Source organism: Canis lupus, chromosome 26 (assembly GCF_048164855.1).
Source record: "Canis lupus baileyi chromosome 26, mCanLup2.hap1, whole genome shotgun sequence".
Taxonomy (NCBI): Eukaryota; Metazoa; Chordata; class Mammalia; order Carnivora; family Canidae; genus Canis; species Canis lupus.
Genome location: NC_132863.1, coordinates 20745378 through 20760400, shown reverse-complemented (window position 1 = coordinate 20760400; position 15023 = coordinate 20745378). Strand labels below are relative to the sequence as shown.

The window sequence follows — 15023 nt, the reverse complement described above, 5'->3', positions numbered from 1 at the left end:
AAGGCACCCTGGCTATCATTAGCCCAGTTCAAATCATTTTGGCTCTTTCCTCTCATTGGATGTCTGCTACCTGTGCCCCAGACCAGCTGAGGCCAAGGTTCCCTTGGGCTAACAACAGTGGTATGCACCCAACAGGATGGCCAGCAATACCCAGGGCAGTGCAAGTGAGGGGGAGAATGCTAACTTCACATTCAGCTTCAAGATGTTCACCAGCTGGGATTACCTGATTGGGAATTCAGAGACGGCTGACAACAAATATGTCTCCATCACCACCAGCTTCAAGGTAGGCACCCCAGGGTAGTTCCACTTCCTGGGGAAACTCTGGGTCACTCTGCTCATTACAAGACTTCACACAGCCTAGACACGGTAGATAAGGTCCACAAGTAATTTGTGGTAAGAGCTTTACCAGAGGTGTGAGCCCAGCTTTCAAGCCTTCAAGAAAGAATACTCATGACTTGTACCCACCATCCATTTCCTGATATGGCAGAGAATCATGGATGCTGGGACCCAGTCCTGAGTATTTCCTTGTGGATCTCTTTTCTGCCAGAGAAACTGGAAGGACTCATTTGGGGCTGCACTTCTCAACCTTTTATGCATGCTTGAATCACCTAAGCAGCTTTCAAAGTCTTTTAGCCCCAACCCTCCAGAGATTCTGGTATAATTGGTCAGGGGCTGGGGGATTCCTGGTATTGAATTCTTTAAAAGCTCCCTGAGTGATTAGAAACCCCAGAAAGAGTTGAGAACCCTGGTTTGGGTGGGGTTGGGGGAATCAATTAAATGTGCAACAACTCCATGCTTAATTAAGCTAGTATGCCAAAGCCCTGCACATCTTATTTTTTTCCTCCATGACTATAAAAACTATTCACAGTTCTTGATAGTTTAATATTTCTCCCATCTGATCAGTCAGACTTTCTTTCTGCCAGGACCTGCCAAAGGTCAGATTGTTGTAAATCTGTGCTTAATTGTCTTGTCTTCTTCCCTCTCCTCTCTCCTAGCCCTTCCTGGCAGCTACCCACTCACCAATGCCTACAAATGGCAGGTACACCCACCAGGGGCAGAACTTGGGCTCAGCAGCTCATTGCATGGGTTTCATGAGGTCACAGTCCTGACAGCTTGGCAGTGGGTAGCTCAGGGAGCTTCTCCCTGTGATGGGGGCCACTGGCAGATCATCCAAGGGCAGGAGAGAGGTCATCGTGTGCTTTGCCTCTTCCTCCAGGCCTACCCAAGAGAGACCAAGAAAGTCAAAGCCTATGAAAACACTCTGAGCATCTGGGAAGGTGAAGGCTTTTACTCTGAGTCTATTAAAACCAGAGATAAAAAATTAAAAAAAAAAAAAATGGGCAGCCCCGGAGGCGCAGCGGTTTGGCGCCGCCTGCAGCCCGGGGTGTGATCCTGGAGACCCGGGATGGAGTCCCACATCGGGCTTTCTGCATGGAGCCTGCTTCTCCCTCTGCCTGTGCCTCTGCCTCTCTCTCGTTCTCTCTGAATGAATAAATAAATAAATCTTTTAAAAAATTTAAAAAACAGAGATAAATACTTTACAAAACAGGGCACATGTGAAAACTGCATGAACTAATGTATATTAACTGCTTGATAAATTAGTTAAACTTGAATCCAAATACAGTAATTGTTCATTGATTAGAAAAGTCTCTTTCTAGGCACTTTGGTAATCAGAAGACCTCATTTACTATCTTGGGTCTGCCACATACTATTGCTGTCTTCATAGAGAGTTACTGACACAGAATGCAAAGTTTGTAGTAAAATATCTAGGGGTGCCTGGGTGGCTCAGTCAATTAAGTGTGTGACAGTTGATCTCAGCTCAGGTCTTGATCTCAAGGTCATGAGTTCAAACCCCACATTGGGCGTGGAGCCTACTTAAGCAAACAAACAAACAAATAAATAAATAAAATCTATTGTATTTTTATATATAACAGCAAACAATTAGAAAATAATTTTAATCCCATTTACAATAAAATTACATAAATTACATCAAATTTTTAGGGATAGAGTTAAAAACAAATGTACAAGACTGTTACATCAAAAAATATAAGACATTTCTGAAAGAAATTAAGAAGCCCTAAGTAAATGGAGAAATAAACCATGTTCATAGATTAAAACAGGAAGCAACAAACTATGGCCCAGGGGTAAACCCAGGACTGCTGCCTATTTTTGTAAATAAGATTTTCTTGAAATAAATCCATGCCTACTTATTTCCATATTGTCAGTGGTTGCTTTCATGCTATTATGGCATAGCTGAGTAGTGGTGAAAGAGACCACATGGCTTGCAAGCCAAAACTATTTACTATATGGCTCTTTTTATAAAGAAAAGATCTTATTTATTTATTTATTTATTTATTTATTTATTTATTTATTTGAGAGATGGTACAAGTTGGGGGAGGGAGGGACAAGTAGACTCTGTACTGAGCACAGAGCCCTATGCGGGGCTCCATTGCACTCCCCTGAGATCATGACCAGAGCTGTAATCAAGAATCTGACACTCAACCAACTAAGCTATCCAGGCACCCGTACTATATGACTCTTAATAGAAAATGTTTGTAGACCCCTGGATTAGAAGACTCAGGATTATTAACATTTCATTTTAATCTATTTGATCTATATATTTTTTAAAGATTTATTTTTATTTATTTGAGAGAGAGAGAGAGAGGACCAAGCTGGGAGAGGGGCAAAGGGAGAAGCAGACTCCCTGCTAAGCAGGGAGCCCAATGTGGGGCTCAATTCTAGGACCTCGAGATCATGACCTGAGCCAAAGGCAGGTGTTTAACCAACTGAGCCACCCAGGCGCCCCGATCTATAGTTTTAAAATAATCCCAAACTGTTGCTAAGATCTCTCTGGGCTTTAGTATCTATGACATGAGTAATAATAGAAACTATTCCACTGGCTTGTTTTTGGAATTAGGAGGAATAATGCAAAGCAAGTGTTTAGCACCACATCTGGCATACAGTAAGTATTCAATAAATCTAAGCTTTTGTTATCACATGTATCAAAATGGCAATAACAACAAGACATATCTTCTTGAAGAAAATAATTCTCAGAGTGCCTGGGTGGCTCAGTCGGTTGAGCCTCAGACTCTTGATTTTGATTCAGGTCATGATCTCAGGGTTATGGGATTGGGTCCCTTCTTGGGCCCTCCATGGGACTCCACATTGAGTGCAGAATCTGTTTGAGATTTACTCTCCCCCCCTCTCTCTGTCCCTCCCCCCTACTCATTTGGTCTCTCTCTCTCTCTCTCTCAATAGAGAAATAAATATTTTTTAAAAAGAAAATAAGAAAATAATTCTCCATAGGGCAATAGTGCCCTGCACCACCTCCTTTGCATTATTTCACTTACAAAAATATAGTCAGTAGTCATTTCAGGAGCCCAACAATGATAGTTCCTGGCTTGTCATTATTCACATCTTATTTCTACACATTAAGGAATCGATAGTGGATGAACAAGAAAGTAACAAAGAAGAAAATATCCATCTGACAAGATTTCTCCGGGTTCTAGCCAACTTTCTTATCATCTGCTGTTTGTGTGGAAGTGGGTACCTCATTTACTTTGTGGTGAAACGATCCCAAGAATTCTCCAAAATGCAGAATGTCAGCTGGTATGAAAGAAATGAGGTAAAACACACATCTCTATAGAAGTGAATATTGAGGGAAAACATGGAAATTATCCTGGTCCCTATGCAATTTAGCTAAACTATTGAAAATCTGGATTATAGGACATGTTTTAAAAAGTGAAATTACATCCCTTTTCAGTCCAGTTGCATGAACAAAGAGTAACCTCTTATTACATCCCTTTTCAGTCCAGTTGCATGAACAAAGAGTAACCTCTTATTAGGCTTTTGTAGGTTGTTAAAGCTGGGTTATAATTAACAGGTCAGTCAACTAAATAGTAAGTTGTCTTGGCACCAATTATTAAAAAGGTGACCCTTTCTTCACAGCTCTATAGTGCCATACATCATAAATCAAGTATCTGTTAATGTATGGGCTCTCTATTATATTCCATTGGTTTATCTATCTGTTCCTGCACTAAAAAACACAGTGATAAACTATGACTTTAAAGTATGTCTTGATGATCTCTCATCAAGCTCCACAATAAAACTCATCAAAGTTTCATTGTGATTATATTGAATGCATAAATCTGTTTTGGGAATTTAACATCTTAGTGGTTGGCAAAATGGCCACAAGTTCTTCCCCTTCTTATATTCCTATAATTCTTTGCAGTATGATTTTCTAGCTCCTCTCATGAAGTGGTAGAGACTGCTTCCCCATCCTTTGAATACAGCTAGGGTTGGCCATGTGAGTTGCTTTAGCAAGGAGACAGTAGCGACCATGACATAAGCAGACTTGAAAAGTGCTTGTGTATTGGAACTTGGTCTCTTGGAAACCCTGAGACCTCCATGTGAACAGTTCCAGACTAGCCTGTTGAATGATGAGAGACAGACACATGGCCAGTGCGATAGCCAGTCAACCACCAGACATATGAATGAAGCCATCAACCATCAGCTGACCATAGATACATGTATGAATCCACGTGAGGCCAGCAAAAGAACCACCTACTTAAACCCAGGGAAAATAATACTGACCCATAGATAAATAAATAATAAGAAAGAATCTCTCTCTTCCCATAAAGCAAAAAAAGGATAGAAAAAGAAACGTGCAATTGGTAGGACAAATATAAAGCATAAAATCAGATAGAATTAACATCAGTGATTACAATAAATGTAAGTGGATTAAAGCTACAAGGCAATAAAAGGGGTGCCCATGTGGCTCAGTTGGTTAAGCATCTTCCTTTGACTCAGGTCATGATCCCAGGGTCCTGGGATCAAGTCCCACATTGGGATCCCCACGCAGCGAGGGTCCACTTCTCCCTCTCCCTCTGGGCTTGCACTCTCTCAAATGAATAAAATCTTTTTTTAATATTTTATTTATTTATTCATTCATGAGAGACACAGAGAGAACGAGAGGCAGAGACACAGGCAGAGGGAGAAGCAGGCTCCATGCAGGGAGCCCAACATGGGACTCGATCTCGGATCTCCAGGATCAGGCCCTGGGCTGAAGGCAGCGCTAAACTGCTGAGCCATCCAGGCTACCCTAAAATCTTTTTTTTTTTTTTAAATAAAGGCAATAATAATCAGAATGAATTTTTTTAAAAGCTACATGCTATTTACAATGAATTCATCTAAAACTCAGGTCGCTAAGCTATAAGATGCCTGAGATGGATTCTGCCCTTACATCTTCTTAGGACGTGGACTTGACAAGAATAAATCAAAGCACAAATAGTGGGCAGGAATAGGTATCAAATAAGACATTTCGGGTTACAGATGTATGGCAGGTGGAGAAGTCTATGTGAGCTGGAGAAGCAGGGGGATTTTGTGGCAAAGGCAGGAATTGGGCTGTGCATTAAACAAATATGTGAAGAAAGGCAGTGATGGATGTGGTGCAGGGTGGCTCTCCAGGTGGGAAGCACTGCATGAACTGGGATGAAAGTGTGAAGGTAATGAGAAGCCAAGCCAACAGTCAGTGTGATAGAGTATGAGGGAATCAGAACCAGCCCAGAAGAGTTGACCCACCTGCACTCTGGTCAGCAGTTCAAAGATTTACTCTCCACTAGATGAGCAGTTTTAGTTATACACACACACACACACACACACACACACACATACACACACACATTCTACAATGGTCAGGTTCAGCTATATGAGTCAAAATTCTACCAAAATTGGAGCCAGTATTTAGTGCTTACCAGGCTCTGGGCTGGGAGACTTATGTCCAAGATCTCTTCTGACTCCCACAACAAGAATTGTCATTCCTACTTTACATATGAAGAAACAAGAAACTCAGAGAAGTTATGTGACTTTTCCTAAGTTACAAAGCCATCAAGTGATAGAGCTGGGGCTCAAACCCAGAGAACTGACTCCAAATGCCATACTCTTAACTATATCCTTCTGCTTTTAGCTCCCTTTTGTGATCTTAGCTTCCTGTCTTCAATGCTCCTGAGATAAGAGCTACCATGGTGACTCTTGTCCAGTTCATGACTTTTACAGAACACAAACCACTGTTCTACATGTTAACTCATTTATTTCTCAAAGGAAGTTTATCAATACTAATAGCAACAATCATGATGACAAGCAATCACAGAGCAGTTATGATGTATGGGACAATACACTGAATGCTCCAGGCATGATGGCGCCTTAGCCAAGGTCACACAGTAAGTTGTGATGACCTAAGGACATTTCCAGAGGCAGAGGAGGGGGCAACAAGGAGATGGAAATGTATGGCCCTGGGTAGTATAGAGATGGTGGCCAAGCAAGTGATGTTGATGACACAAGTAATACAGGCTTTCCTGATTTCTTAGGTAGAAATTGTGATGTCCCTGCTTGGTATGTTTTGTCCCCCTTTGTTTGAAACCATTGCTACCCTGGAGAATTATCACCCACGCATTGGACTGAAGTGGCAGCTAGGACGCATTTTTGCACTCTTCCTGGGGAACCTCTACACGTTTCTCTTGGCCCTGATGGATGATGTTCACCTCAAGGTAAAGACCATAAACTCCCCCGATCCCTGGTGTCTACCAAATTTCTTCTTCAACTATAATTTCCTTATGCATGATTCCTATTAATTAAAGAAATTTTGGAAAGTTGTGAAGAGTAAAATGGAGAAAAAAATATCCCCAAAATCCTATGACCCAAAGACCACCATTGTTAATATTTTGCTGCAGGTCTTTACTGTCTTTTTCTTAGGTAGTCTTTTTTACATCGTATACATGTCATTTGGTACCCTTAATATTTTATCTGCAGCCTTTCCTATATTGTATCATAGCTGCCATAAATGTTTATCAGCCAAGTAAGTGTCCATTGACATATGTCAGCTTTACCCAACTTTCCATCACTCCTCACTAGACGGTTATGGACCACCCACTATGTCAGGCCTTGTGGGTAGAGCAGACAGCAAGACACTAGTCCTGTTCCAAGCATATTCACATCTAGGCTGGGAGACAGACTTATTCATTACAGCACACTGTGGCATGTGCTTCAGTTGGGGGCAAGCCCAGGGAATCATGGCAGGCCATAAGAGGGGCTCTAGATCTCTCCCGCCCCAACTGGAGTGTCTTACCAGACATTGGAAAAAGCAGAGGGAACAGCTGGTGCAAACAAGGAACTACAGGATGGCACAAATGTAGTGGAGGGAAGAAGGGGAAAATGAACCTAAGGGAAGGGTCAGATGACGATAGTCCTCTTCCCCACCACCCCTCCTCATTATTGAGCTGCATGAACTTTTGCCTGAGGTTACCAGAAAACTATTGGAAGGTTCTAAGCATGGAAGTAACTGGATCTGGCCCTTACCTACCCCTCCACCTTCACCTCTGACTTTCTTCCTACTCCAGTGAACTATTTCACTCTCCTGAGCCTCACATTTCCTCCACAGGACAGAATTTTCTCTTGCCTGTCTTTCCACCCTTCTCTCCATGTATGGCTAGTTGACTAATCTTCCCTGAGTTTTTGTCTCAGATGTCTCTACCTCCAGGAAGTTCTCTGTGGCCCCCATGGTCTGAGGTGGATTTCCCTGATTCCTGGAGAATATTTCCCATAGATCTTATCACTCTTTTTTTTTTTTTTGTAGATCTTATCACTCTATTCTATAATTGTCTGCTCATCTCTGTCACCTACTAGACTGTGAACTTTCTGAGGGAAGCCTGTCTCTCTTTTTCACTCTTGTGTCACCATTGCCTTACATGCCCAGAATAGACCCTGAAAAAAATTACTCTCAAAAGAAGAATGAATGACTAGATGGATGGATGAACAGACAGATGGATAATAACTTAGAAAAGATAACTTCATGGAAAAGACCCAAGGACTTCAGCCAAATGTCCCCCTTTCCTATATAGACTGAAAGGCTGGGGAGGACACATCTGTAGAGACTGCTGAGGGGTAGGGTAGAGGGTAGGTGGTAGAGTGGTGCCATATTCTGGCTTTAATTATTCCCATGGAAACAGTTGGACCACTCCTGGCTCCTTCCAACCCCACATCTCCATCTTCCATTCTAGCTTTCTAATGAAGAGACAATAAAGAACATCACTCACTGGACTCTGTTTAACTATTACAACTCCTCTGGTTGGAATGAGAGTGTCCCCCGGCCACCCCTACACCCTGCAGATGTGCCCCGGGGTTCTTGCTGGGAGACAGCCGTGGGCATTGTGAGTAGTTATGCTCTCCTGCAAAAGTGATCCCTGTTCTCAGATCTTTGTTATTCCTTCCTTGATATTTCTTTTTTTTTAAGCCATCAAAATGTCAAGCCAGTATTTCTTAGGAAAGTTCTACCTTTTCTCTTTCCCAATTTTTTCAGCATCCCACATATTTTTCTCCCTGCTCCATTCATCAATCTAATACCATTTGGATTCATTTAGAATCTTACTACAGATTTCACTGACAACCTGAGGTTCTACACCCTGAAATAAGGAATAAATTCTCCTAAAACTTGGATGCAGAATTCGTGTGTATATATGCATCTATGCATTTTTGTAAAGAAAATAAATGGTTTTCATTAATCTCAAAAATTGAAAACTACCATTTTTCTTTATTCACTGTCACCACCATTCCTGTAGCTTACACAGTATGGACTTCAAAGGCTAATGTTCTTTGCCTTCTTTCTTTGAAGAAATACTTCACGTTTCTGCCTAGGGATCAGCTGCCCTCTTTTCCTCAACTCCACCTCCTGCACAGGGTTTTCTTTTATATGTCACCACACTGAGATGCAGTTTATTACTTCTTTATGGGTTCCCTGAAGAATCCAACCTCATAGAGCACTAGACAACAGTGTTTTTAACTGAGGATAATGAAGTACAATGAAGAAAGGGATTATATCACATCAACACTGCCTCTAAATCCACCAGCAGATATTTTCCTGCGACAGGGTGTCCTTCCCACGGGGCCCTGGGGGCCCTTTCTCCCCAATTCCTCCCTGGAGGGCTCAGACTCACCATTTCTTACTCCTCCAATCCAGATTCCCCCATACTCTTTAAATCCTCCCCACCATTAATGTACAAAGCAATCCAACTTCCCTAGTTCCTGCATTTCTAAAGCCATAACAGGGTGTAACAGAGAATGCGTCTTCAAGTCAATAAAACCCACTCTCCTCAGAAGACAAAAGAGAGTTCATTACCTACATGGTTCTTTTGGAACATTCTGCAATAGAATTTCTCATTTCCTATGTCACACCCTTGGAAGGCGTCTCCTTTGCCCTCCTCCTTGAATGCCCATCACTGTTCCCAACACTGATTAAAGCTCTTTCTGAACTTGTCAATAATGATGGGTTTGAGCTGTCAGTAATGATGGGTTTGAGCTGCTATGTCCTGCTCACCTGTATCCTCCACCACCTCCACCCCAGGCCCCAGAGCATCAACTTGTACATAAGAGACCTGATACATGTTGATTTGTCTTTTACTTAGGAGCATTAACTTGAATTCTTATTGAGGAATAAACCTGAAAACTCATCAGCTGTTTATCGAGAAAATATTCATTAATCATCTTGAAGGATACAAAAATGAATAAAGCAGACTCTGTGTTCCCCAGGAACTTCAAGGCTATGAGATGTCTTAAAGGTTGTGATGATGCCTGGTAGATCTTTTCCATTTTTTTAATTAATAAATTATATACACTCTATAAAGCAGAGAAAAGCTTTGCTATTGGCCTTTCCACTATGTGCCTCATGAAAAACCTGCATTATTATCTTTGTATAACAAGGCAAAAATCCAATTAGCAGGAGATGAAGAAGGCTAGCTCTTGTCCCCAGGGACGATGGTCAGATTCAGTCTTAGCTGGGGGCAGCTACATTTCAGAGGAAGTGGAGGAAGCAAGGAGGGAGCCTTCGGATCCTCTCTCTGTAATAATATTGATAACTACCATACATTGGGCATTGCCAATGTGCCAGGCAATTTGCATGCATAATCATTAAGCTTCCCAATAACCCTGTAAGGTTGATATCATTATCAGCTTTGAGAAGCTCAGAGATTATTCCAAAGCAATATGAATGGTAACTTGTAGAGCTGGGACCTAAAAGTAAGCATTTTCCAAAGCCTGGGGTCCTTTTTCTGCACTACTTCTCTGCCACCAAGAACCAGGAGGTCACAGAGAAGATTCAGGTGGGTGGGGAAGACTTTGCATGACTCCAGTCAATTGGGAGAAGTGGGCAAGGTTTGACCCTGACTATGCCCTTTTCCTGTGCTCCCCCTTGCAGGAATTCATGAGGCTGACAGTGTCTGACATGCTGGTAACGTACATCACCATCCTGCTGGGGGACTTCCTGCGGGCTTGTTTTGTCCGGTTCATGAACTACTGCTGGTGCTGGGACCTGGAGGCTGGATTTGTAGGTCACTGTTTCATGAACTTCCCGCAGAGAGGCGTCTCAACCATCCTATCTGATATAGTCGGATGCATTCATAGACATTTGTTTAGATAATTGATGCCAGTTTCTGCTCTGTGAAGTAGTGAAGCATTTTATCTGTATTTCCCTTAAGTGTCATATTTGCCTTCCTAGAGGAAATTCACTTTTTCCCCCATGTAATTAACAAAATGACCTTCTATTTGGGAAATGGAGGCATTTGGCCTTGGGAAAGGTAGATCACATGCTTCAGTGTCAAGCAGATGTTCATTAGGAAAGGCAAGGAACACCATACTTGAAGTCCACACTGGTTAAGAGATAGGAATGGTAATCGAAGTGGATAAGGGGAAATGGTAGTTCTTTTTCTTTTTTCTTTTTTTTTAAGATTTTATTTATTTATTTGAGAGAAAGAGAGAGAGCAAGCCTGAAGGGTAGGGAGAGAGAGAGGGATTGCTGAACAGGAAGCCTAATTCGGGGCTCGATCCCAGGACACTGAGATCATGACCTAAACTGAAGGCAGACCCCTAGCCAACTGATCCACCTAGGCAGCCTGGAAATGATAGCTCTTAATTTTTGAGACTCTAATGAAATCCTGGGGTGGGAGAGGGCAGATGTGAACATGAATGTTTCACAAAGTCTTGGAACAAATCAAGAACACAGCAACCATCGGTGCTGTCTTTTGGATTATGCTTTGAGAAACCTCTTTGTCCTCATTCCCTCCACCTGGGATATTCTTCTTCCCCACCTACCTGGGAAACTGCTCATTCTAAATGAGTGCCATTTCCTCTCTGTGGTGGCCTTCTGTGATATGGTGGAATGTCTGGCCTCATCTGTCCTGTGCATGTCTCTTCCTCAATGCCTTATTCACTGACCTTATTAGTCACTGTTGTTGGTGGGTGGGAGACACTTCCCCTTCACTGAGCTCCAAATCTTGTTTACCTGTGTCATCTTCATTGTGGCCTACAGTATGTACCTGGCCTCGGTCAGTTTTTTTTTTTCTTTTAGTCACCAGACACAATTTTACTTAGGCCTACTCAACTCCTCCTCACAGTGAGGAAAACTTCATAATCTCATCTGAGAACAGGGATAAATGAACCTTATACTCAAAGAGGGCACCATCTTTAATAGGACAACATGAGACTGCTAAAATGTCATTGCCCTCAAATTAATTTATAAGTTCAACAAAATCCCCAAATAATACTCAAGTTTATTCTAAAAATAAATATGTGGAAGTAGCCAGGAAAAAATTTTAATATAACAAAATGAAAGGGACTAGACCTACCATTATTTTAAAGCATATTATGAAGCTATAATAATTCCAACTGGTACTAGGGAATAGGCAAAGTTACCAATGGAACAGAATAGAAAATCCAGAAATACAATCTAAATGAAATAATGTATGTGGAAATTTAATTTAAGATAAAGACAGTCTTTTAACCCAGTGGGAGAGGGGGGATTATATGATAAAGGGTAGAGACAACTGGTTAATTGGGGGAGAGACTGTACCTCTCATTCATTTTACCTAAACACATAAATTGTAGGTAAATCAAAGTTTTAAACATCAAAAAATGAAATCATAAATTTCTGAAAGAAAGCATATATAAAGTTACAATCTTGACGTGAGGACAATTTTCCTAACCAGGACACAAAGCCCAGAAGATGAGAAGTTTTAAAAAATATTTTTAAATGTTAAATTTTAAATTCCCAAGGTTTAACCTTCACATATTTGGAATATGTACATTTCCTCCTTTGATCCATACCTGACTCTCCTTTCTCTCTCTCCTAACTTCCTCCTCTTCATCCCTGTCACCCTTGACCTCCATTTCTGGAGGACAAATGGGAAAGTTAGTTTAGGCATGCTGCATGAGGACCCCCAACTCCCCAGTGCTCACACACTTTGCATTCTTTCAAATAGTTGACATATCTCCAAAATTCTGAAAATCAGAGTCATTCTGAAAACCTGAATCTGGCTGAGCTCTTTCCTTTCAATGAACTGCACTCAGACTAGAAGAAAACTAGAAGGAGAAAAGACAACTGGAGGAGTGGTTTAGTTATTTTGTTTGCTTGCTTCCTTTTAAAGCTATTATTGTATTTGACTCCTCGTTTAGATGTTTGCATTTGGTTATTAGATTTATTCCTTTATTATAATTTCAAGGTAAATTTCTGATTAGAGCAATGATAAAATGTTCTCTGAGGGGCCAGGGTCCTCCCAAGAACACACTGTCAGCCCACAGGCTCTAAAAAGTAAAAATTCTCATTTTTTTTTTAATTCTCACTTTTTTAATTGAAAAAGTCATTGGAAAAATTTTCAACTTTGAGAACTTCAAAACTTTTCTCAAAAAGTAGAAATGTGTTAAAGAAACAGAAGCATGAATCCCTCCTATCTGGTCACTAGACCAAGCTCTTTGGAGAGGCCTCGACTTAGCCAGTTGGCTGGTAACAGGGACTGGCAGATGCCTAACAACTTCCTTTCTCTCCGTCTGCCTCCCTCTGCAGCCCTCTTATGCTGAGTTTGATATTAGTGGAAATGTACTCGGCTTGATCTTCAACCAAGGAATGATCTGGTGAGCTATGCTTTTTGTCTGGGGACCACTGATTCGGGGAAGTCAGAAAACTGGAATCCCAAGCTTGGCCTCCCACCTAGCTAGGTAGAGGCTGGAAAAATCCTCAGTCCTCTCTGAACTGCCTCCGTTCAGATGACTAAAAGAAGGAAGATGAGATGAGAACCAGGACAGTATCTGGCCCACCCATGTGTTAGCATGGACAGAGAGGGAAGGAGGGGGATGTAGAAAGATAGGAGGGGGAATGAGAAGGAGGAAGAAAAAAAGGAAGTAGAGAGGGGAGAAAGGAGGAGGGAAAAGGGAGAGAGGGAGGAGAAACAGAGGAGGAAAGGCAAGAAAGAGGAGGAGGGAGAAAACAGAAAGGAGAGGAGGAGGAGAGGAGCCAAAGGGTTCCCTCCTCTGAGATGGGAGATGAAGAAAAGGCTGTGTAATTTCACCCAAAGTCTTTTAAGAGGCCAAGGGCTCACTGCAAGCCAGCATCCAATTCTCTTCATTTAAGAACTTCAGATCCATTTCTGAACAGCAATGCTGTTTTAGGGGGATCACAGAGAAACAGGCAGGAGGCCAAATAATTTGCTAGGTCCCTTGTGGTGAGGCAGTGGTTAAATCCCAGCCAGAAGCCAGGCCAGTAGAGCTTGGAGGTCTCCTTCTCCTGAGGAATGGATGGCTGGGGCTTGGTGGTAAGCATCCTGCTGCAATGGGAGGCCCATGCCCTTGGGATGTGCAGGGAAAGCAGCTAGGCCTCATACTCCTAACCCATCAATCCCATTTCCCCCTGTCATCCTTCCCTGGCATCTCCTGCTATGGGGCCAACCAGGTGTGTGGTTTCTACCCTTCCAGGATGGGCTCCTTCTATGCTCCAGGACTGGTAGGCATCAATGTGCTACGTCTGCTGACCTCCATGTACTTCCAGTGCTGGGCAGTGATGAGCAGCAACGTTCCCCATGAACGTGTGTTCAAAGCCTCCCGATCCAGCAACTTCTACATGGGCCTCCTGCTGCTGGTGCTCTTCCTCAGCCTCCTGCCAGTGGCCTACACCATTATGTCCCTCCCGCCCTCCTTTGACTGTGGGCCATTCAGGTGCACAGTCTTGGTTGCATGGGAGCAGCTCCTTTCCCAGTCTGCTCAGAGGTCCAGTTCTAGTGTCACACCAGCCTGCAAAAGGCCATGCAGCTCTGAGCAAATCATCAGAGCTGTTCAATAGCATTTTCTGCAAGGATGGAAATGTATTTCTACGTGATCCAATATGGTAGCCACCAGCCATGTGTGGCTTTTGAGCACTTGAAATGAGGACAAAGAAACTGAATTTCTTTATATCATTATAATTCGTTTTTTTTTAAAGATTTTATTTATTTATTCATGAGAAACAGAGAGAGACAGAGTCAAAGACAGAGGCAGAGGAGAAGCAGGCTCCATGCAGGTCTCCAGGATCACACCCCGGGCCAAAGGCGGTGCTAAACCGCTAAGCTGGGGCTGCCCTCATTATAATTCATTTGAATTTAAATCACCACACATGGCTGATGGTTACCATATTGGACAGCGCAGCTCTGACCTTTTAATATGTGGATAATCTACTGCTCTGGATTCCCTTTACCATGGGATAAGTAACGGGGGATATTCTGAAGATGAAATACCCATACATTTATAAGTGCCATTCAAATGTGAAGCAGGAATTGAGACTTTTGACTGCCCCCCCCCCCCCCCGGCCCCATGCTCTGCAGAGCATTTGTCAGCACTGCTGGTTTCAATATAAGTCAGACTAGTTCAGGACACTGGGTGTTGTATAAAGAAATAAGTAATTATGTAAGGAGGTACATTGAGAGACAATATACACCTGCTGCTCTCTTTCCAAACATGAGACCCTCTGGACACAAAGCCATCTCTCTACTCCATAACAAGGAGTTGATTCTGTGGTTCAAGCAGTTTGGAACATGCTGCCCCTTTTATCTGCCACCTTCTCTCTTAGAAATGCTCGAGGCACACTCTTTATTAATGGATCAGAAGAATCAGGCAACAAGATAATATGTACGAGCCATAAGTTTCCATCCTTATCGAGCACAGACTCTTTCTTTATG

The 15023-nt window shown here is 42.3% G+C and overlaps 1 protein-coding gene across 1 annotated transcript in view; it reads left to right on the top strand.

The window, feature by feature from the left end:
* The window catches only part of TMC2 (transmembrane channel like 2), a 66184-nt gene that overhangs the window by 36756 nt on the left and 14405 nt on the right, over window positions 1–15023 (top strand). The window contains exons 9-15 of the mRNA XM_072801866.1: window positions 136–283; window positions 3437–3625; window positions 6366–6545; window positions 8055–8204; window positions 10244–10372; window positions 12884–12951; window positions 13789–14028. Of these exons, the coding sequence (XP_072657967.1) occupies window positions 136–283; window positions 3437–3625; window positions 6366–6545; window positions 8055–8204; window positions 10244–10372; window positions 12884–12951; window positions 13789–14028 (1104 nt within the window). The remainder of the gene's footprint in view (window positions 1–135; window positions 284–3436; window positions 3626–6365; window positions 6546–8054; window positions 8205–10243; window positions 10373–12883; window positions 12952–13788; window positions 14029–15023) is intronic.